The 23,357-nt window shown below is 28.4% G+C and overlaps 4 protein-coding genes across 10 annotated transcripts; 2 read left to right on the top strand and 2 right to left on the bottom strand.

The window, feature by feature from the left end:
- The first annotated feature begins 158 nt into the window (after positions 1 to 158).
- LOC132916836 (slit homolog 1 protein-like) lies at positions 159 to 2,389 on the top strand. Its single transcript, XM_060977200.1, has 4 exons — positions 159 to 308; positions 433 to 1,520; positions 1,598 to 1,785; positions 1,893 to 2,389. The coding sequence occupies exons 1-4, from the start codon at positions 212 to 214 to the stop codon at positions 2,167 to 2,169; spliced, it is 1,650 nt and encodes a 549-aa protein (XP_060833183.1). The 5' UTR covers positions 159 to 211; the 3' UTR covers positions 2,170 to 2,389.
- A 292-nt stretch (positions 2,390 to 2,681) lies between these two features.
- LOC132916840 (protein ABHD13) lies at positions 2,682 to 5,221 on the bottom strand. Of its 3 annotated transcripts, none has more exons than XM_060977209.1 (6): positions 5,115 to 5,221; positions 4,346 to 4,657; positions 4,034 to 4,265; positions 3,765 to 3,958; positions 3,526 to 3,686; positions 2,682 to 3,452 (listed from the first exon to the last, which is right to left on the bottom strand). In XM_060977209.1, the coding sequence occupies exons 2-6, from the start codon at positions 4,509 to 4,511 to the stop codon at positions 3,180 to 3,182; spliced, it is 1,026 nt and encodes a 341-aa protein (XP_060833192.1). In that variant the 5' UTR covers positions 4,512 to 4,657; positions 5,115 to 5,221; the 3' UTR covers positions 2,682 to 3,179. The 3 variants fall into 3 exon arrangements, with proteins under 3 accessions (XP_060833192.1, XP_060833191.1, XP_060833190.1); XM_060977208.1 differs by lacking the exon at positions 5,115 to 5,221 and adding an exon at positions 4,973 to 5,070; XM_060977207.1 differs by lacking the exon at positions 5,115 to 5,221 and adding an exon at positions 4,926 to 5,038.
- On the top strand, positions 5,195 to 6,703 carry LOC132916842 (6-phosphogluconolactonase). Its single transcript, XM_060977212.1, has 4 exons — positions 5,195 to 5,336; positions 5,707 to 5,907; positions 5,996 to 6,279; positions 6,370 to 6,703. Exons 1-4 carry the CDS (start codon positions 5,216 to 5,218, stop codon positions 6,478 to 6,480), a joined length of 717 nt encoding a protein of 238 aa, XP_060833195.1. The 5' UTR covers positions 5,195 to 5,215; the 3' UTR covers positions 6,481 to 6,703.
- A 1,557-nt stretch (positions 6,704 to 8,260) lies between these two features.
- Positions 8,261 to 23,118, bottom strand: LOC132916837 (calcium-binding mitochondrial carrier protein SCaMC-2). 5 transcript variants are annotated; one of them, XM_060977201.1, is made up of 9 exons: positions 22,411 to 23,118; positions 20,538 to 20,664; positions 19,737 to 19,824; positions 19,515 to 19,626; positions 10,890 to 11,048; positions 10,099 to 10,356; positions 9,849 to 10,016; positions 9,516 to 9,767; positions 8,261 to 9,430 (listed from the first exon to the last, which is right to left on the bottom strand). In XM_060977201.1, the coding sequence occupies exons 1-9, from the start codon at positions 22,600 to 22,602 to the stop codon at positions 9,356 to 9,358; spliced, it is 1,431 nt and encodes a 476-aa protein (XP_060833184.1). In that variant the 5' UTR covers positions 22,603 to 23,118; the 3' UTR covers positions 8,261 to 9,355. The 5 variants fall into 5 exon arrangements, with proteins under 5 accessions (XP_060833184.1, XP_060833187.1, XP_060833185.1 ...); XM_060977204.1 differs by lacking the exon at positions 20,538 to 20,664 and having other exon boundaries at positions 22,411 to 22,531; XM_060977202.1 differs by lacking the exon at positions 22,411 to 23,118 and having other exon boundaries at positions 20,528 to 20,555.
- Between the last annotated feature and the right edge of the window lie 239 nt (positions 23,119 to 23,357).

Raw genomic sequence — 23,357 nt, 5'->3', positions numbered from 1 at the left:
TGATATAAAATTTATTAAACGAAAGCAGTTTGAATTTTATCTTGAAATTATAATTATCTTCTAAGTCAGATGAAATAGATACATGTTCTCTTATTAAGCACTGTTATCAGATATGTTATCAAAGAGATGCCAAGTGCATGTTACACCCTAAGTATGAGTAATGCTATATTGGTTGTTCAAATATAAGGTCTCTAAATAACAATTTAACACAATGATTATTTATTTAAATTTAATTGGGTTGTATTTCTCATTGATAATACAAAGTTCTACATGTGATATATGTTCAACATGTTCGTGTACAATCCTAAGTAAGTAAAATTATTTCAATTTGGTGAGATATAATTTAAAAACAAATTCTTTAAAATTATTTATTGATTACATATATGAATTATTAATAAATTTAGCTAATAATATTTACTTTATTTATTACAGTGAATAAAGAACAGGAAATTAACTGTCATGGAAAATATTTAGGAAATAATGATATGTTTAATTTTGATTTGTTAACATTGGACAATTATCAAGTATTGTACAAACTTGTTTTATCTAAAAACAATATAGTTAATTTACCTACAAATCTATTGAAGAAGTTACAATCTTTAAGAAGTTTAGATTTATCTGAAAATATTATAGAAGAAATATATACAACAATGTTTATAGACTTGAAAAATCTCGAAGATCTAAATCTTTCTAAAAATGCATTAAGAATTTTTGATGATTCGTTGTTGGAAGTACTTCCTGCATTGTTATCATTAGACCTTAGTTATAATCATATAAATTCAATAGAATATTTAATGAACAAAACTACAACAAAGATTAATACACTCGATCTTTCTCATAACAATATATCCAGTTTATCTAAAATATTTCTAGAATCATTAATAAATTTACAATATTTAGATCTGTCATTTAATAGAATCCATTCTTTAGAAGATTGTAGTCTAACAGTTTTAAATTCTTTGAAAACAATTCATATAAATAACAATTTTATTATTACACTAAATATGCAAGCATTACCAAAGACATTGACTGAATTATATTCTGGATATAATCAAATTTCGGAAATACTATACAATTTGGATTATATTGAAGTATTAAATCTACAGCACAACAATATTTGTGAATTACATGCAAACATAATAACAGATAATTTACAACATCTGAATATCAGTGGAAATATGTTATCAAGTTTTCCAAATGTTATATCTGAAAATTTGAAAGTGTTAGACATATCTAACAATAAATTAAGTTATGTTCCTGAAGTAATATCTATTAAAAATTTCCCATTACTGTTACACTTTGATGTTAGCCAAAATCCTATTGAAAATTTGACAATTAGCTCTGATTTAAAGTTAAATTCATTTATTGCAAGTAAAATGAGTATGTTAAAAGCTATTGATGAAAGTACATTAGCAAATTTGAGACCACCATCAAATGGTTGCATTCATCTTACTTTATCCAATAACAAAATGTTATCTTTCATTCATAAAGATGCTTTGAGACACATGACTCTCTGTTCAGTAAGTTCCAAGCTGCTATTTTGAAATATTGTCCAAATAAGTTAAAGTTACCTAAGTAAATAATTTTTTGTTATTAGTTAGATTTGAGTAATAATCAACTTTCCTATATCGCAAAAGAGCTGGTTGTACGTAACAATAATTCTATGATATACAATGTTAATCTACAAAGAAATCCATTTAAATGTAATTGTACACTACAATGGATGTTAAGTGATTTGGTTCCACAACTTTATTCCATCCAGCCCCACCTTTTAGATGATTTGAGGTATATAACTCATAAAATTATTATTAGAAATCAGTTTAATACTTTGAATCAAAATAACAAAATACAGTATACTAATTATTTTATTGTGTTTCTTTACATTACATAAGGTGTGCTTCGCCTCCAGAAATGTCAAACATAAGAATGGTACATTGGTACGGATGGAAAGACGAAATTTTTTGTGTTAATACATCAGTCTTTAAAGAAAATCTTGCAATGAATGTTGCCAATGTAATATCTAACGAAGTAGTACATTTTGATTCTAGTACTGGTTTGCTAGTTGTTGTAGGAATAGCTACAACTGTATTAACACTTTTAATAGTAGGAGGCATTCTATGGACACAAAGAATAACCATAAGAAAAAGGAGAGTCAATAGAAAATTTTAAAGTTTATCATTATTTAGTATATAAATTTATTTGTCTTGTAAATTTTTAACACATTTCTTTTTTAATTAAAATAATTTTTTTAAATTTTCAATATATTGATATTATACGAAGATGTACTTTCATTTTCAAAGTGACTTATGTAATAACATATAACTTATATTATCTCTGAAATTGATTAAAGTTAAATAATGAATGGAAATAAATTCATTCTCTGAATCAATTTATACTTCAAGAATTATCATTCATCTGAATACTAAACATTGTATAAGACTGACAAACTTATTAGTGAACACACAATCAAATATTAATAATGGCACAAAAATAAAATTTGTTGGTAAAATGAATTATGAATCATGAATTTTATTAAAGTATTGTATAATATGACTCTCACAGGAACAGTTTTCTTTTCAATTAAATTTAAATGTTATTGAAAAAATATGAATAAATAAAATGTTATCTTGAACATATAATGTGTGTATAAATACATGTATAAGAATACATATATAATAATATAATTATCAAAACATTAAAATAAATATATATTTCTAATTCACACATATAAATACATTAGCATTCGTATAATTGTATATAATATTTTTTTTATACAAAAACAGCCCATTTTCGATGAAAATAGTTAACTAAGACTATCTAAACATTCCCTAAAAATACCCTAAGTATTGGAAGGATTTAAGGTCTTATATAATTATTCACAAATTTCAAGTGCATGACAGACACTTAACTAAATTTAAATCATGATAGTTCGATGATCTCAAACATTGCATCACTTCCAATATTGCAATCTTAATATATGTTCTAATAAAATATTTTCATAGAAGATTGATCCGCATTAATTATGAGCTAAATTGTGTTTGTAATTAAATTGTTTGATCACAATAAAGATTAATAACTTATTCAGATACATTAATATATCTTTTTTTTATTCATTAAGATGAACAATTTTTAAAATGTAATCATCGCTTTGGACGTAAAGTGAGCTTTGCAATTTGTCTTTATATATCGTCTATTTGCCAGTGACTAGACGTCACTTGGACCGGAGGATTTTCCCTCAATTCATTTAAAAAATTACATATATTTTTGTAATATCGAGGTTGACACCACGTTTCATTATGTGTACCTCCTGAAATTGAAAGTATTTTTTTACACGAACTTTTACAGTTCTTGTAAAGTTCTTGCATCATACGTGGAGGCACTAACGTATCCGCTAAACCAGAAATAAATAATGTAGGTACCGTTACTGACCGCACTTTGAGGATGGACAGATACTACAATATAAAATGACAATTGATTGAAATGATTCAACTGAAAGAAACTGAGCTATAAGAGAAATTATCCTACCTTATTTTTATATAAAAAAAGGGGTAAATATTGTAAACATCTCAATCCAAAAAGTAGTGCAGCCATATCAGGAATGCTAGTAAAAGTGTTCTCAAGAATAAGACACCAAATTCTTTGTGAATTTTCTGGCTTTGTAGCTAAATTGATGGCTACAGCACCACCTATAGAAATATTAGAGTACATTAAACATATAGTATACATTCTTTATCAAAAATGACTCATTTAAAAAATATAAGTACCTAATGATCTACCAAATACGATTATTTCATTAGTATTTATATCAGTTCTACTAAATAAATAATCAATTCCTGCACGAGCATCCATGTATAAACCTTCTTCAGATGGGGATCCTTGTGATAAACCATAGCCTCTATACTCCAACATTAAAATGTTACATTGGATAGTATGATATAATCCAACTGCATTTTTTAGTCTAAAATATAGTTCTAGAATTATTATCTCATATTACAAAATAAAATTATATGATAAAGTGGCAAAAGTCACTGACCTATGTCCTACATTACCAGCATTTCCATGAAGAAATAACAAAGTAGGCACCTTTTTTATTCTATCCTCTGGTTGAGAAATAAAAAACATGTGTAACATGGTACCATCCTCTGATCTAGTATAAATGCTTTGATAAGGTAAATTAAATATCGAAGGTGCAGGAACATATATCCGAGAATTAGCTGGTGACTCTGGTCGATAAACAAGTTGATCTTCTCTATGATACAATATACCTACAATATATATTGATTAACATACACATCTACCATTGTTAGAAACATAAAAATTTGATAGAAGACATTAATAGATATACCTGTAGTAGCAAAACAAAGTAGAAAGAAAGCAGAAATCCCACCATACAACCAATATAGAAAGAAACAGGCAAGTATATAAGTTCCAGAGAAAGCCCAACATTTGATAGCTATACTCCCTAATAAACGGATGGGTTTACTTCGAGCAAGTCTCTTACAAAATGACATAATTGCTACGTAGTATCTTCAAAAAAATGATTAATAATCATCTAAATCACTCTTATATTCAGTAAGTGTACAACATTGCACATCTTGACTTGATCATACTGCTTCACTGAGTCAAATATTCCAGTTATCATTGAAGATTTTATAACCTAAAATTCGTATCAAAATTTTATTTCATAAATATGATCCATTTCATAAAAACTTTGGATTTGTATTGATAAATAAATGCATTTCGCTTTTTAAAGAAATTTATTAGATCAGAGATTACATAGTATAAAATGAAATAGTTCCAATTTTTGAAGAATTATGAAACATGGATTGAAAATAAATATTGCTGTTATACACTCAAATATAAATCGATAAAATAGTATAAATACTGAAATATAAATAATAAATTTTTTATAATAAGCGATGTACTTCATAGCGTAATTTCATGTTGAACAAAGATACGTTCATATACAAACACAAAACAAATTGGCGGCGCGATCATAGTGTTACATTTAGAAGATAGTATCGCGAGTTTATCACGTGTCATCGTGAATGTCCAATGCTGTATTCTGATTTCTGATTACTGTTAACCGATTCTATATGTATAACTAATACTACCTTACGTCTTTATACTCAAGACGAGTCTCACTGTTCACGTAGAGTTCTTCGTTTATTTACGATTAGAAATTTAAGTGTTATTTTAAAATTACTTATAAATAATGGAGAAAATACTAGTCGAGCCTCGGGATGGAACCGTAGTGTCATGTTTGTCTAACCTTCTTCAAACGAGTGCCGAAGAAGCACTTACTATTGGTGATACGTTTAAAGTCGGACTATCAGGTGATATACTTCTCACATAAACACTATAAATACAAAAATGATAAAAAGAGATGATTAATCATGTCCGTTGAATGTTCCATCCTTATAAGATATATTTTAAAGAAAATCTGAAAGTGATATCTGTATTTAAAATACATACATTTATAGGTTATACATGTTGTAAAAAAATTATGCAATTGACGAGATTTTATATTTATTTTTTGTTTCATTTGATTCCAATTTAAGCGAGCAGGGTATTGTTCTTACAATAGTATGTTTTTTCATATTTTTTTATTTCCAATATTTAATTTATATCTCTTAAAGTATAAAAGTTATTTTTTTATATTAAAATATTAAACTAATAATAAAATTTTGAAATTATTTGTGTCAGGGGGGTCTTTGGTACAATTATTGGTTGACAGTTTACCTAATGTTACAACTGATTGGAGTAAATGGTATTTCTTTTTCTGTGATGAAAGAGTTGTTCCTTTCGATAGCAATGATTCTACTTATGGAGTATATAAGTCAAAGTTGATTGGGAAGATACCAATAACTGAAGAACAATTTATAAAAATTAATCCTGATCTCTCTGGTAAAATAATATGTTTTAATCTATAATCTCCTTCTTCTTTTTTTTTCGATAAAATAGCAGTTATATAATTACATTATTATACTTATAGCTGAAGATGTTGCAAAAGATTACATTAAGAAGATGTCTGTATTTTTCCCTCCCGACCGTGTTCCATGTTTTGATGTGCTTCTTTTGGGATTGGGTCTAGATGGACATATATGCTCTCTTTTCCCTGGTCACAAACTTTTAAATGAAGCAAGCTTGTGGGTTTGTCCTATTAATGATTCTCCCAAGCCACCTCTATCTCGTATTACTCTCACTCTTCCTGTGATAAATAATGCAAAAAGATGCATATTTGCTATTACCGGATATGGTAAAGCTGGAATTGTTAAGGTGATTATTTCATTGAAAGTTAAAGGAAACTAATTTTTAAGTTGTAATTCATATAAAGTATTTTTATTCTTAATATTTAATATCTAACAGCGAGTTTTGCAAGATAGAGAAAATTTGCCAGCTGCTCGTGTTCAACCACACAATGGAGAATTGTATTGGGTCCTAGATGAAGATGCTGCAAAATTTCTAGAAACAGCCTAAACAACATTCCATTAAATTGACTATAACATTCCATGTTAATATTTTGTCCTAATGCTCAGCAAATTTTTTGAGCTTACTTTTATATACGTATGTGCATCTTACTTAAGATACCTAATAATAGAAAAGTAACTAAATGACATTTTTTGTAATTTATTGCTCAAAGATTGATATTTGTTTATTGTGATGTTAATATCATTTGAAATATATTAGGTTCTGTTACGTATTTTAATATTAGTTTCCAATATTTTATTTTTTCATTTCAATTTGTAAACATTTAATTATAATGGGTATAAAATATAATAAGGTAAAGCATTTTTATGCTACATTACTCATTCATTATTATTATCATCAAACTGCAATTTATGCTTATTATATTATCTTAATAAATTTAGAAAATCATATAAAACAAAAATGGCTTAAAAATTTTTTAAGTAACAAATATCTTGGATGCTAAAATAAGACAGTATACGTTTCAAAAACGTACAAATATTTAGCAATATTTATTTTTATTTAGATATAATAAATATAAAAAATTAAAATATTATGTGATTACAAATGTATTTAACATTATGTAATTCAATTTATCATAAATTATGTTTTTCATAAAAGTAAATAGTGTCAAGAAATCCAAGCAAAAATATAAATATTTACTAAACAAAACCTTAAAATAAAATCATTATGGTAAAAAAATATATATATAAAAATGTGAATATATTTTTATTGTTTATATCATACCATCAATAGAACAATATATAATAGCATGTAATTCTCATAACAATTTCTATTTAATTCTGTATTGAAATATTTATCATGGGACCGAAAAGCAGTAAACAAAGTAGTTATTTAAAATCTTTATATAGTATTTTATTTGCACGAGAAAATATCATAATCATTGTCATTTTGTATACAGAAGTAAATAGATATATCTAGTATAAATATATGTTCGTTTAGTAGATCGTAAAAGACATTCTCTATCTTTGGTAGTTTATATAAAATTAATAAGTATTGATATATATAAATAAGTATGCAGCAAAAAGTGACTATTTTTATACGATGCATATTTTTGTATATCATAATATGGAATTAATATCATTAATGTATGTATATAGTTCGAGGCAGGAATATCGTTTGTAACATGCACTTAACAGATAACATCCGCTATCAGTCAAATTCAGTAATCAGTACTAATTACTTAGGAACTAAAATTTTTACAATATTTAATAAATTATCTTTATTTCTTTACAAAAATCTTATGTGTACAATAGATATCAAGCCATAAAAAGAACTAAAAAACTATTAATTTACATTTTTTTTATATGACTTAACCGTCAGTTTCGTTATAATTTGTATTAACTGCGTAATGCTGTAAAACATTTTAATTTTAAACGACACGTCAAATTACTTTTTTACTGTTCTTCCAAATTCATATGGATTATTTATAAAATTCTATTCTAAAGCACAACGAATATTCTATGGACTTAAAAAAGTAATCGAAAATGTTGATTCAGTTAAATGTTTCTATACAGTACATACATCTAATATAAATGCTAGAATTACCCAGAAAAAATGGGTTTTGTAATTTTTACCTACTTTACTTACATTATATTTCGTTTATGTTAAAAACATGATGGAAAAAATAAAAGAACATCTCTGATTTTAAAAATATATGTGAAAATAATATCTGATACTTGTCCAAAGATAAATTGTAAAACTATTATTTTTTTATCGTTATCACTCAACACTCGTCATTATTTTGAAGAAAGAAGTAAACAGGCACGAATATAATGCTATATCGTGATGTACTTCTTTGGAGTTTAAATATACATATTTATAATACATAGAATATACATAACATGCCTACAAGATTCATTTAATCAGAGAATTATGTTAAAACAATGCGTGTAACAAATGTAATATCGTGGATAGACTCGTTCACGGAACAAGTTTAACACATAAATTATAGTGTTTGCGATAACTCATAGCATAACACCTTGACAATAGCGGATTTCTTATTATTATTATTACTATTGGTATTATTGTTTTCATTATTATCATTAAATACTGGAAGAAATTTACAATAAAAATAAAACGCATTTACAAAATTGATAGGATGTTATGCACTGAATTATGTTTCCAATTTAGCTTATAACCATACATATCACAGCAATAATATAACTCGATCCTCCTATTTTCAGAATTTGCAACATTATGTAATGTATTTTCTAAACAATACATTCGTTTACATTTTCATAAAATTACATTTCCATCTGTAGATTACTTGACTTGCAAATCGTACGTGGATTGTACAGGAATTCCTTTTTTCTTTAATATTACAACTATCAGACACATCCTTATTTCCTTTCCATAAAAAACGATCAAAATAAAATTATAAGACATAATACTATTTCCTTTTCTTCTACTGGTCTTTATACTATCATCTCTATCTATTTCGAAATTATGAATTTACACTTTTGTTCTTCATAGAAGCGAAATATAAGTGTAAGTCATAACAAAGAATACGTTTAAACTAGTTAGCATAATGTATACACGGAGTGTATAAACGTGAACTCATTGGAAACTAATTAAAATTCCTTATGCTGGCCACTTTCGTTATACTTATCTCCTTATGTGAAATTTGTTATAAATATGTTCTATGTGTTTAATAGTGTGATATACAATTGGAAAATAGAATGGCAAATGCTCAAATAATCATAGAAGCTTCGAGTTAACAATAAATAAGCGATATTACATATAACAAAAGGCAGAATATGCCAAATTGTTTAGTACATCAATCAACGACTGGCTTGCTTGTATACTTTATGATGTAATTAAGGAATAATTTAGTTAAATTAATATCACCTAAAATAAATAATCATCACGTCATATTAACACCCAAGAAATTCCTGACGGTTTCATACACCATGTAACTAATTGACACAGCTGGTGCAACCTAAAAAAAAAACAAATAAATAATATATGAATGATTTATGATCTCCACCCACCAAAAATTAATCGTTATATAAATTATTTCATACCTTTAAAAAGTTCGGGGTTAAACCTCTATACAAACCGCGAATACCTTCATTTTTAATAATTTCCTTAAAAACATTAACCATAGTATTAGGCTTTCCTGGAGACATATCTGCTTGCAACCGCGTTCTGACTAGCGCTAGTGGATATGAGCACACTTGTCCGGCTGTGCTTGAAGCTGTTCCGCATAATAACAATATCCAGAAGGGTGGTTGTTCATTTTTGTCGTGTGTTTGTAAATACCTGTTTTTCAAAGTCTATACAAAAAAAAAAAACAAACGATAAATAATATTTCAACTAAAGATTATCAAGTATAAAGTCATTTTTTATATACTTACCTCATACACAGCCAAGTCAATACCAGCATATGGAATTATTCCCATTAAGTTAGGAATATAGCCTCTATAAAAAGATTTCAAACCACCTTGTCTATATATCTTCTTTGTTGCATCTATTAAACCCGAATACTCTCCTGTTTTTCTAAGAGCAAATCTAGTTTTGAGCACCTGCAATATATCACAAACAACATCGTTAAAAAATAATGAAGATATTACATCAGTGTTACAGTATGTCACATGAATTTCATACCTCAAGTGGATATATGGCTGACTGACTAATCCCACCAGCTAAAGATCCAGCCATTAATCGTTCATAAAGTCCAAGCTCTCTAGTGTCATCTCCTTTAATCCTTCTCTTAATTTGCTCATAAGCCATGAATTTCAGAGCGCTTTCTGGTCCGATTTTAAGTACATTTATACCATTTCCTCTCCACAGACTGATAGAGCCACCTTCGCGCAGCATGTACCTGAAGCAACTCTTGATTTTGCAGTGTCGCGTTCCATGTACCTGAAAGCATTTTTCTTTAAGATAAAGTAAAGCAGAGAGTTATTCATTTAACTGTAATTTTAATTTTTAATACGTATCTAATATTTGGATTCTATATTTTATTAAACTATGCCTACAATGGCTCAATGGAAATATTTGCACAATTACCATAGAAAACTTCCATGTTATACATCATATTTGTTGCATAGAACATTTTGAAATTTCATGAGTACTATAATGAGATATGACTGCCACAATTATAAACATGGTAAAATTTGAATCAAACTTGGTAGTTAATAGTTGTATCTATTTTAGATAATACATATAATGTATTCATAAAAGTTTACATAGGTATTCAAATACTGTTCTGAGCCATTGTATACATTTGAGCTTTACTTTCTCTTTTCCTTATTTTTTCAATCCACTGAGATAATCAATCGTTTTCTTACTTTTCAGAAACTTTAATAAATTACATTACATAAAGTTAAATAGTTCGAATTTTTTATTTAACTTCATAAAACAAATTTATTGGGATTTTTCTATTGCAAACCCACCTGCAGGTAAACTTTAATACGATCCAAAGGCGCCGTACATGTGCGTGATACACCACCTGCTACACCACCAGACACCAAATGTCGCCACCACATTCCAGAAACCATTTCACCAGTTGTGAAATCCTCAGGGACACCAATGTCCTCCCCAATGTCCATATACTGAAAAAAGAGAGCAATAACCAATATAATTATTAGATCTTATCTCTACAAACAAGTACTCTAACTAAAGAACGCACCGAAAACGAACCTCCACTTTGCATTTAAAAGGAACCGTACCGTGAAAATATAGTTTTAACTTTGATAAGTCGTGCATGATTACTTCATTAACGATTAACCTTTTACCCGGCATATTTTGTGACTTTGACATTTAGCTGTTATGCATAAATACATGTGACTCTCACTATTGCCAAAATACTTAAAAAAAAAAAAAATTGACAACTTGCACGACTCAAACACGTATATACAGGGTGTTTTTATTGTATTCAATCGTGGATTTAAAATTATAGAAGATAAACAAGAATTTCAAGAATATTATATGATACATGATATGCTCCAAAAGTGGAGGAGGAATCTCGGAAATTTTAAAGACATTTCTACCATTTCAAATATCTTTTTTATACACCAATCGATATGTTCCTTTGTTTTCACTGTAAATTATTTAATTTTTCCTAATAATATTCTTTTTTATTTCCTATCTTCATTTCCAACTGATGATTTGATCTAATTACAAGAAATATCTTATATTAGTCATTGATTTGGATATTTAAATGAATTATTCGATAATATTGAATAATTAGATAATATCAAATTTTATTAGGACGTCGTTGATTTTCACTGAAAAATTTAAAAGTAATAATTTTAACGTTCGTCTGAAAAATAAACGTTTCAGCGGCCGCTTATCATCCAATACATTTTGAACCAGTGTTCACTGGTTAACCCCGGTCTCATTATAATACATATTCAGCTACGCTTTGCCGGTAGTTCGTGTACCACGTGTCAGATAATTCTTGAACTCCGATCAATTATATGCTTCTCAAATTATTTAGACACAGATAGGGTTTTCAACTTTCATATCAGCTCCAGACATTACATCATATTTTGCGATTAAGCTTTCTTCATTTTTCTTATAATTCAACACGATTTCTCTCATTAAATAATCGAACTTTTTAAAACGTTATTTCAAACAATCATGAAACTTCATATACATACATTGACGCTATCTACATTTAGAAAGCAGCTGGACGTTTCAATTGGACGAATCAATTAAGTTTTGGATAATTTTGTAGTGAAAGTTATGCGAATTAATGACAATCCTTTATATAATTTTCAAAAATGTAATTTCTAGTAATATTTCGTCCGTCGGATTTGCCTGAAATAAATATTCTAACAGTGTAAACGAAATGAAGGAGAAACGTTTAACAGTTTTGCAGACATATTAATAGCTTAGGTAATTAGCTTTAAATCTATTTTATCACGAGTAAATAATTGTACGATAAGCTTAATATTAGCAGATCGCTTGAAAATGCAAATATTTGTTATTAACTTAACATCTATATATGTTTGTCTTTTTTAATGTCCTAAAATTGGAAATAGACGCGGTCATTAACATGATATGTACTAGACGCGCGCCTACAATAAAAATACATGTTATTTATTTACGTGTACTTGTATTTTAAGTTCTATAAGCGAGACTGTGGACGAGAAAGGTAAATGGTTGATCAAAAATATGCGGCAAAGTTGTTCTCCTTGATATAACGAGCGGATTTTATTTCCACTTTGGTAAATTAGGTATAAAAAGGATAGAATCTGCTACCAAAGAACCTTGACGCAGTTAGGTTTCACTGAATTAGATTTTGATCTTGCACCGCCTTTGATTGATTATACAAGCAGCTATTATCGATATCTTTGTGTAAAAAGGCAATCGATAGCAGCATACGCCTATTAATTGTGAACTTATTCGCGAGGAATCAAGTGGACGGTCTTAATGTTGTAAACTTTATAGCCAATTTCCCAACTAGCACAATTCATGTGAAAAAATGTATTTCTACTGAATCTCAAGTAACACTCTAGATGTATTTATTAAGGAAGATGATATGACTTTAAAGGAAGATATGTCGATATCCGTACAAGATGTTTGAACTGGAATGTGGTAAGTAAACTGTGAATGTTTAAAAAATCTACAGAATGCAAAAGTATATAAAATATCTAAAGTAGAATACTTATTATAATATTTAGTAAATGAAACAAATTTTTATTTAGATTCCATTTCTTTAATTATGCTCATAAAATATAAAATTGCATCAACATCCGCAGTTTAGTAATAAGACCTGATGAAAACGAATAGAGAAGCAAACTTATCTATTGCGAAAGTTTTTCTCGGAACCGTCATAATGCTTGTAAAACAAAGAACCGAGTAAAATAAATAAAAGAAATACCGATCGTAGATACTTAACTTTACGTTAAATTAAAAAATAATATCTGTATCTATATCCACGCTATCCATCATGGAACAGTTTTTTGTACTTGTTCGAAGGATAAGGATGAAAAACTTGAATTAAAACTGAATAAATCCAAAGAACGACTGAGAGAAACGAAGTATGCAGGTTTGTGCAGTTAAATCGGGCCAGAAGCCAACAAAGCAATTTGGTACCTTGCCCAATCCTAACTTTAAAATTTTCTTCAATTCGCGTATTATTTCTTTTACATATGAGAACACCTTAATCACGTGACAGGTCGCTAATTCTGAATCTAGCTAAATACCTAGAAGGCGCACAATTCCGGTAGCTAAAGAAGAATAAACTATAGTTAATTAAGCGTAATGCTTTTGACTCGCAAGAATCATTTTTATTGCGAGAAAAACCTGACATGTAAAATGGTAGTGACTTTAGAAAACATTAATATTAACTAGTACACTGTTTGTTTTTTCTTACAGTTAGCTTTAACTATTTAAAGCAGTGTTAAATATATTTTTTCAGAATAAAGGTCATTTAACATACTACATAACACATGTATAACATGTAAGATCTTGTGTACCAAAATTTATAAGGATTGAAGTACAAATATTTTTAATACGCATGTATTTACATACAAATGGAAACCTCTACTTTCGATTAATTAGAGGTAATTTATAAAGTTTTCGTTCACGAAATAATTCACTTATTCTGTTTGCACAGAATTCTTAAATTAAAATTATTGTACATAAGATAAGAGTAACATGCGTTTCTTGTTAATCTAGACACTCTGAGATATTTTGATTAAAATGATACTCTGATAAATCTAATCAAAGACAGACGTTTATCAATCGCGATTAAATATTTAAAGTTTCCGTCTTTTGACTTTCGGAACTATTCAGTTGTTCTCGTGAAAGAATGTTAGTATTTATTCGTCATTATTTAAATGGTTCTATATTTACAAAATATATATTTAAAATGGTTTTTACCTTTTAATATTAACACTAAAGGAAGGAATATGTCTAAAATTACTTTTGCTAATTTATTATTATTATGATTTATGATGTAGTAAAAGAGTGATAAAATATGCAGAATTGTTGGTCCGTAGAGTTATATTATTATGTCTTAGGTCATAAAACACAAATGAAACTTAGGGGAAACTGATATCAAGACTCAAGTGTCAAATAACAATCGCCTGGTTACAAGCTACAGCACTTACTTTACATTGCATATTATACACATTTGTTTCAGAAATGTATACCAATTATTTTGCAATATCTTTACAATTTTTATATTCCAAGGTATAAAATAATTTAAAGAATAGTAATCTTTCCTTCGTTTTTGAAAGTGAGATTTGCTAACTTTCATTCTACATATATAAAAATCTGAAATGTACAAGGGATAGTCATTCTAGAAATAGACTGTCTATTTTATACTTCTACATGCATGAACATTATGCAATTCTGTTGATATTATACAATACTCCTACCCAAGCATCTCACAAACGTCACTTCTGATAATAGCCATAAATAAATTTCCATAGATGACAATAATACATTTTCATTTTTAATTTTTTATTATATATATCTTTTGATTCTCATACAATACTCCTACCCAGGCTTCTTCCAAATGGTATTTCTGATAATAATTGGTACTCTATATGCAGTAAATAAATCTTCATAGATAGCAACAGGATAATTTCATTTTAAATTTCTTATCTTTCATATATTTCTCTACTCACTAATAAATAAATTTTTATTTTTTAAATAATTCAGCGATTTATATAACAATTCAATCACCCATTTGTTTTCTTATTTATTTAAAAGTTATTATAAAATTTCAGTTTTGATGTGATTTGCTTAACTAGAACTAATTGTAAAAGCAATTGTAAAATTTCCCGCGTAAAGTTCAGTTAGCAATGACAGACTTTTGTGTAGAACAATCTGGAACGAACCAGAGAAGGGAAAGGTTTTTATTCACGATGAATCATCGTTTGATACTTCACGATTACCGGGTATACATTCCTTGTTAAAATATAACTTCATTTAATCTTCCGTACGAATCATTCGTTTGTTCGTTCTGACAGCTAATTATGTACCTCCTACCCAAATTTCTAAATACATCATGTATGCATGATTAGTAAAATTGATGAAATTTCTATAGTATCATGAAATAATTATATATTTCGATACTTCTAAGTTACAAATAAATTTTCGTATTAAACTACGCTTATTGAAATTCAATAAATTTCTCAAGAAATTTATTCGAAAAATACGTTGAAGGAAAGTTTGGCGATATGTTTGAACTTCTGCTTTCTCCATTGTCCACCACGTGACATTTACAGCCATAACCTCTACGCGGCCTTATAACCTCTCACAGATATCCATACCAATACAAAATATTCTTACTATCTTATTATAATCCTTAAAACTAAAATTTTACAAAAATTCATACATAATAATAATAATTAAAACAATCTTAAACTCTCTTTTTCCCTCCCTTTCTTATGAGAGTATTATATTTAAAGTTTGAAACAACTTAAAACCACAATGAAATATTCTTAACCACGTTTAAACTTCTTACCTTTTTCGGTTGCATTATTATATCGGAGAAGGAATCGCTTACCCTTTGCAATAATTCATGGTAATTCTGAAGAAATTCTTCACAGGCCATACAAGTGGATGAAACACAATCATGTTTCAGAAATCCTGGATTTTTTAACGTGTACATTATTTATATAGTAGAATATAATTAAGGTCGTATTCACTAAATAATCTTTTCTTGTTGATACTAAAAAATCGAATTGAACTTCAATCGAGCAATTTATACGTGCACCCAACACATTATAGAGGACACATGACGAAGATACGAATAGTGCTAAGTGAATCTTGTTGAACGAAATACGGAGAGGAACTAGATAAAACGAGCCTCGCCATTAGTCAGCGATTTGAGAGCTCGGAGTCCGATCTCAAGACTGAAGAGTGCCCAGGAACAGTACGGATATACGGGTACGAGTATTGAAACAAAGATATGGCATATGGCCGTCTAGACGGGGAAGCCCCCACTACTTTCTTGCCTACTACATCACGTTACTCAAAGTATTTTGTATACCTGTCGTAAACTGATTTTAGCTTTCCGTATTTGCAACGTGGTTAATTTTCAGTTTGTTAAAAAATTTGCTATACAAATTGATAGTTTATTAAGTCGTTAAATATGTGAAAATACAAAGACCATAGGGCAAAGAAAATTATAAGTAGATGTTTTCGCATTTATGAAAAATTCCAAGATCCAGAAATTTACAGAATGCGCATAATATTCAACAATATAACAAATTATATAATATATAATAAAACATGTAAAGTAAACTGTGCATTATAATACTTGGTAGATGAAATAAATCTTTTGTTCTAAACATTTTTTAACGATAAATCACGTTTTTAGCTTTTCATTTGAAAGCAATTTTAAAGTTCAATATTTTGTCAATGATATACATCTACTAGCAAAACTGCCCTTTTTAATAAACTTAGTTATGGGATTTCTTTGAAAAATATTTACATGAAAAATATTGATTCCGAAAGTATTGATTATCATATTTTAAATATTAAGTATGAAATTAGCTTTGTCAGAGAACATCATGGATTTGTCATCTATTGTTAAAATTTTGGGACTGAATAGGTTGTTCTTCTTTTTAAGTATACTTTTATATCAAAGTACACCCTCTTAACTATTAATAACATTAAAAATCAATTCAGAATCTAAGATAATTTGTGGAATACTGACTACTGTTCTATGATCATTGTCAATTCAATATAATTTGCATTTTCCCACATTAAGGAGAATTTATTTTTATAATAGTGATGAATAACAGATAGCATTATTGTAATAATCCAAACTCCTATTGATGTTCCAATTTAGAACGCTTGTGTATATTAAATGGCGCGTTAGTGTATTTGAGAAGGACGTGTAGCCACGTGGCCTCTTTTCACGTGAAAGTCAACTATTCCGGCATAGAAAACTGAATACCATAGGAGGAGAGCTAATTCATTGTTAGTCACACGCGGCGGTCGTACTTAATCAGTCGGTAAAAGAAATATTTTAGCAATTTTCTTTATACGGTGGCTACAAAAAGTATTCACGTATAGCTTTATTTTTCTATAAAGTGTTTTTCTTAATCAGATTCTATACATTTAGTTTTTATACTGACAAATTTTTAGTAGTCATATGAAAATACCTATTAAGTCATATAAAATTTAATGTGTTTTAATCTAACTGATTAGTCGATTAAATACAATGGTGTACTAATACACTGTTTATAACCATTGTACGTGTGGCGAAAAGGCTGCGTAGGTAAAAAGGGCATAAAAAAGTAAAATTTTGTTCATGCCATGTTGGTTTCTAGGTAGAATTTGTATGCATTATGTATGTGAGTCATATATAGACTGAGACTGTTGCAGCCATAATATGCACGAACGTGAATAATGAAATGCGTCATCACGTGAGAAAGTTAATAGAGACCTAAATAATAGATCTTTGATTATCAGCATTATTATTATTGATATCAGCACTTCCGCCCTTAAAATATTTGAAATTTTTATATATTTAGTATATAGTAAAAATTAATTTTTGAAAAATTATATATATATATATATATATATATACACACTATAATGTATTTTGCAATTATAAACAAAAAATAAAATTGTTTTATATTTTAAAATTTTAGCTTTTCTTATGATTCGTGTTTAATTATAAATTATGATTCAGATTTGAAATATTTTTAATTTGAATATTTCAGATTTCAACTTGAGAAATATTAGTGTTGGAATTATTTAGCTGCTAATTTAGCACAGTATTTTCTGTCTCCTGGAGACGATGACCTCGCATAGTGAGTGCTCGGCTGACGAAACATTGCGAAATATTTCACTATACTGAAAAATTCCGCGGTATACGGTTAAATTTAAACTACTAAATGATGAAAAAACAGAGATATCTTCCGTTAAATATCATCGATAGTCTTTAAGTTAATTTACTGTCTATAGACAATAACAAAATATTGATTCCAATCCGTAATTGTTTTTTGTTCTTTATCCACATATTATCTAACATATATATGCATGTTTTAGTAAACAATTTCATATTTTACGCTATTGTTTTAAATAATAATCATAACAGTTATGCAAAGTTAAATTGTTATTTCAAGTTTATCACTAATAGACGTAGAAATGAGCAAAAGTCTCTGATAAAACTGACAATATCAAATAATTGCAAAATAAAATTAAGAGATGTTAATATTCGAACCGAACTTATAAGTTAAATGCTATTACATTACGTTAGTTTAGTGGTTTCCCTTCTATTAAATGAAAGCATGAAAGATAGAAAAATCGATACAAAACTCCATTTATAAGATAGTTTTGTTCGATCACTCTTGTTTCAACTAACGTTTTTTTCACTGTTGTAGGTATTCTCTGTTATACCGAAGAAAACGATCACAATTTAAAGATTTCAAATTCATCTTCACGAAACATTGTTGGTCGTTAGATTTCTTACTTTTCTCTTCTTTGCTCTAGCAATAAGATACTATACCCGTACAAAATTAAGGCGCATGTGCAAGAAAATTGTTTGTCCGAGCAGCGCATGCGTGGCGAAATCAAGTCAAAGAAGGAAGGGGATGCGTTTTAGCGGGGAAAGGTGGTAGAAACAGCTGGGAGACTATCAAGGTCATTTTGAATGACAATCGCTACGTCACACCTCCGGTCAAGCCTTCTCTGTCGACGAATCAGAGGTTTAAATCGACTCGATCATTTTTTCCGTATACATACACGAACTACACCCATGAGTTCATCGTACAATTAGTATATAGAGTAGTAGACGGTCCCAAAGTTATTTGTTTTATTATATTACCGTCGACATTTCATCAAATATCAGATAATGATAGATAAAACACGTATTAGAAATTAATAAAAACAGATGTGATATTCTGTATAAAATAATGTGTAGCGATTATTAGACTGCAGATTCTTATATAATTTTACGATGGAACAAAATAAAATTTATATAGTCTACTAAAAATTATAACGTATATTTTACATATTTTTATGTATTCTCTGAATATTTGTACTCATAAATATATAAGAATATCGAGTGATTATTAATGTAGATCATATTAATTACTTACGTTTGTATGATGCCAGTATTCAATAAGACCTAGAAGATCGGTACTCGGTGCATACAGCAAAAAATCTCGCCATTCGTTAAAGCTTATAGTAAGACTTCCATCTTTGTCCATCCTACAAATCGATATTATAAACTGTATTTTATTTTGTTATTTACATAAATAAAAAATCTTTATATCAGACTAAAAAATAAAATACTAAAATATGTTGTGCATTGAACTGACCGCTGCAATAACTTCTTCGCTTCATTATAATCCATTTTTATTCCCAATTCTTCGAATGCTTTTATCAATTCCTCTAAATCGATTTTACCTACGGAAATGAATTTCAATTACAATATGACAAATATTACGTTCCCGTTTGTTTATTACATTAACAAGTTAAGTACTAACAGGTAAACAAAGAAAAGAACAACGATTATGAACTTATAGATTGTGGTTTATTTCCTCGACATTGAGTAAATTTAAGATCGTCATCCTTGTATAAAGTGATACATAAAAAGTACTATTTATGGAAAGCGACTATTTATCCATTTAATTTTATAATTTTCTTTGTGAAATTTCATTTGAAGAAGCCAATTAAGTGTAGAATTCTACTTTTTATGTATTTGCTAAAATTTCGAAATAATTTTAACCAATTTCACTTATTTCTTTAATGTAATTTATAATTTAAAACTTTTAGGACAGTTATATACAGTAAATTTCAAACTTTAGGGAAACTAGTTCTCCTTTTTCTTGAAAGTTTATAATAAAATTTTTAATAATAACTAAGAAATTTTAAATAAAGTATTATGCAAAAAAATTTTTAATTATTTTTATGTTGTGATGTGTAAAAGAAAAATAGGTATTTAATGACAATAAAATATATTTCAGTCAATTAATGTCCACGAAATAGTGTGCATCAAAAATCAATGCATAAAAAATTACTTTAAATAAAAGTGTCTAGGGAAGTCGTTAACAGAGGTAGACATCAAGTTCTCTGTTATGTACATTGCACAATAGTCATTTTTTCGTACATCTACTGACCATCCTTGTTCTTGTCAAGATGAGAGAATTGCAGACGCAGATTTTTTTCATGTTCGCGAACGTAGTGTATAAATTCTGCTAGTGTAATATCACCGCTTTTAGTACTATCCGAACTGGCCAAAAATTGCTGAAAAAAACAAAACGCTCAAATTGTATAAAAATTATTTAAGAAATTAACGTATGTGTATTTCTCAAAGAAATAAAAATTTATCCAGATCGATCTTGACAAATTTTTGATAAATGAAAAACGTTATCTTCCAATAATTTTGATGCATAAATAAATAAAAATTTGCTTTGAATTTGTATATTAAAACGCGTTTTTCCGTTGAAGCTTTAAAAAATAGTACAACACTGGGTATTAGCCTTGATGAAATCACGTAAATTGTATTAACTACAAACTACAGCGAATATATATATCGGCTTTAAGAATGTCAGTGACAATCTTCTTTAAATTAAACAAAATCTTTTGAATATCTTAAATCGGACTAGCTTACAGTAAATTCAAGGTCATTACGACATTAGTTACATAAAAATGTAAGATAAAATAAAATTTTTAATGAGTATCTCAGAAATATAAATAAATTAGAATGTGAGTTAGAAAAAAAATATATACTGTTTAATAAAGCGTAAACAACCGAAAAATATCGTATAATAAGTAAAGTTCATGATTTTTAAATTAAACTTTATCGATATTATATCATAATTAAAATGTCCCATATAAATTATTTTATAACTAATAAATATAAAGTATTTATGGATCATATTTTTATTATTAACTATTATTTTTTATACAATTTATTTAATTATTACTTTTTATGAATTGATAAACATTCGATTAATAAGAAGTTTTTGTTACAATTTTTCAAAGTTATTAGAAATTAAAATGGAATAGTCAAAATATGCATTCCATTATTAGAGAACAATGGAGATTTCTAACAAAGGTTAGTGCCAAGCTTTTTATGCGATATCTGCAGTCAAATTTGCTGCATAGCGCGCAATGCGTATGTACGCATTCGATGAAGTCATATATATAAAATATATTTTAAAAACATTTATAATGCATTTAAATAATGTCTGAAAAATTTAAAGAATATCGTATATGTAGAAAGTAACTTTTATTTAATATTGGACAGTTGTATGCATCCGCATTATACAGTTCCACCGTACAGTACGAATATTCACTAACAATAAGGGAAGTACATATTTCATTACATATATTGCCTTGCTAATTGACCAGGGATTAGAACTGATTCTGATTTTTTAACAAAAAGTGATCTATAAAAAAAATTTTAAATTAATAGAAAGTTAGAGTGAGATAAGAGATATTAATACTTCTATGGAAAAACAAATGAATATCGCAATTTCGAATCTACAAAGTGTCATGTACATGTAGAACTGACTTCGCAAGTGTTACATTTATACAACAAATAAATATGTGCCAGCTGACAGTATCTCACTCACATTTAACGGAGGAGAAAGATGTTTGGAATTTACTACAAATATATATATTGCTCAATGGCTGGCCAGATAAAGTCCCGACCCATGGTCAGTTAGGAAAGCATTACTATAACGCCGGAGTACCGATCTATGAAGCAATGGTGGGGATAGCGACAACCAGTTAACAAGACATTAACAAAACAACTGTCTCAGCCACTTAACAAAACAGTACTGTATGTATATGAAATATATGTATGTATTTTATAAATTCTTAATCGTTCCAAAACTATCTTTAAAAAAGTAATAGAGCGTTATACATGTAAATATTAATTTCTATTCAATACTCAAAAATTGCATGCATCTACGTTATGCACTTCGATCGTATACAGTAGTATTTACGAACATCTACCAAGTAAAATATGAATTATAAAATTACCTCCGCATAGTATTTATCGACTCCAACATTACGAAGCGCTTTAGACAGATCTTTCACATCGATTCGCCCGTTTCCATCAAGATCTAGTTTTTGAAATATTTTTTCGAACCTCTTCTCATCCTCTGCCGGCAACTCATGCAAATAATGCGGTGGCATTACACCATGCACCGCGCTCCCTCGACTATCGGGCATTATTCTTTGTATACTTTCTATATTACGAAGTATCAAATTTCTTCCCAGTATATATATCTGCGTTACTGTTACACGATCTCCCTGTTTTCCTTATTTTTTATGCGTACTTGTTTCCCGAACCACTTGCAGATTCTCAATACGATTACTGCACGGAATGTTTCGATCGTTATACACGCCTAGTACGATTGAACTCATAGCTGCACACACGTGGTGGCTATTAAATTGTGGACATTGATTTTCCAACCATTCGTGCACTTTCTACCAATAACAGAATGTAATCTTGCGTGTCTGTTTAACTGTCAAGCTTTTACGAATATTTTATAATGTAAAAGTGAAAACATGCGTAAACAGAAAAATTTCGGGTTTTCACATGCTCATCTGTCAAACGAATACGCCTAGATTGATCGTATATTCACCATACAAAGTGGAACTATACCACTTTCCCCCACGTCCGTAACATAACCGACCAATTGTCTACGCACAACTAAGTCCAATTCCGGTGCCACTGGAACATCCTGCGTCGTGCCCTGTGTTCTGTACTCAAAGACACCATCTAATGGTAGGTTTCTGAATCATCTTTACGCGGCATCGATCGACAAAGGTGATTCTTCGAACGCGCGGATTTTCGAATTTTTCTTTGAGAGATTGCATTAATTTCATAATATTGTTGATTTTAATGGACAGGAATTAATTTTGTAGCGATAAATGAACAAAAAATTCATATTTGTGTTGAATAGATAAATATATTACACTCT

Source organism: Bombus pascuorum, chromosome 2 (assembly GCF_905332965.1).
Source record: "Bombus pascuorum chromosome 2, iyBomPasc1.1, whole genome shotgun sequence".
Classification (NCBI taxonomy): Eukaryota; Metazoa; Arthropoda; class Insecta; order Hymenoptera; family Apidae; genus Bombus; species Bombus pascuorum.
This window is presented reverse-complemented; position numbering and strand designations above follow the sequence as displayed.

Bases quoted from the DNA above. Each gene is read 5' to 3' on its own strand.
- LOC132916840 (XM_060977209.1), bottom strand. From the start codon at position 4,511: ATGTCATTTTGTAAGAGACTTGCTCGAAGTAAACCCATCCGTTTATTA. The intron at 4,266-4,345 runs GTATATCTATTA...TATATATTGTAG, and splicing joins ACTTTGTTTTGCTACTACAG to GTATATTGTATCATAGAGAA. The intron at 3,453-3,525 runs GTAGGATAATTT...TTTATATTGTAG, and splicing joins TTTTTTTATATAAAAATAAG to TATCTGTCCATCCTCAAAGT.
- LOC132916837 (XM_060977201.1), bottom strand. From the start codon at position 22,602: ATGCCCGATAGTCGAGGGAGCGCGGTGCATGGTGTAATGCCACCGCAT. The intron at 19,825-20,537 runs GTCAGTAGATGT...TCATTTCCGTAG, and splicing joins TCTTGACAAGAACAAGGATG to GTAAAATCGATTTAGAGGAA. The intron at 9,768-9,848 runs GTAAGTATATAA...TTTTTTGTATAG, and splicing joins TTGACTTGGCTGTGTATGAG to ACTTTGAAAAACAGGTATTT.
- LOC132916842 (XM_060977212.1), top strand. From the start codon at position 5,216: ATGGAGAAAATACTAGTCGAGCCTCGGGATGGAACCGTAGTGTCATGT. The intron at 5,337-5,706 runs GTGATATACTTC...TATTTGTGTCAG, and splicing joins GTTTAAAGTCGGACTATCAG to GGGGGTCTTTGGTACAATTA. The intron at 5,908-5,995 runs GTAAAATAATAT...TTATACTTATAG, and splicing joins AATTAATCCTGATCTCTCTG to CTGAAGATGTTGCAAAAGAT.
- LOC132916836 (XM_060977200.1), top strand. From the start codon at position 212: ATGATTATTTATTTAAATTTAATTGGGTTGTATTTCTCATTGATAATA. The intron at 309-432 runs GTAAGTAAAATT...TATTTATTACAG, and splicing joins ATGTTCGTGTACAATCCTAA to TGAATAAAGAACAGGAAATT. The intron at 1,521-1,597 runs GTAAGTTCCAAG...TTTTGTTATTAG, and splicing joins GACACATGACTCTCTGTTCA to TTAGATTTGAGTAATAATCA.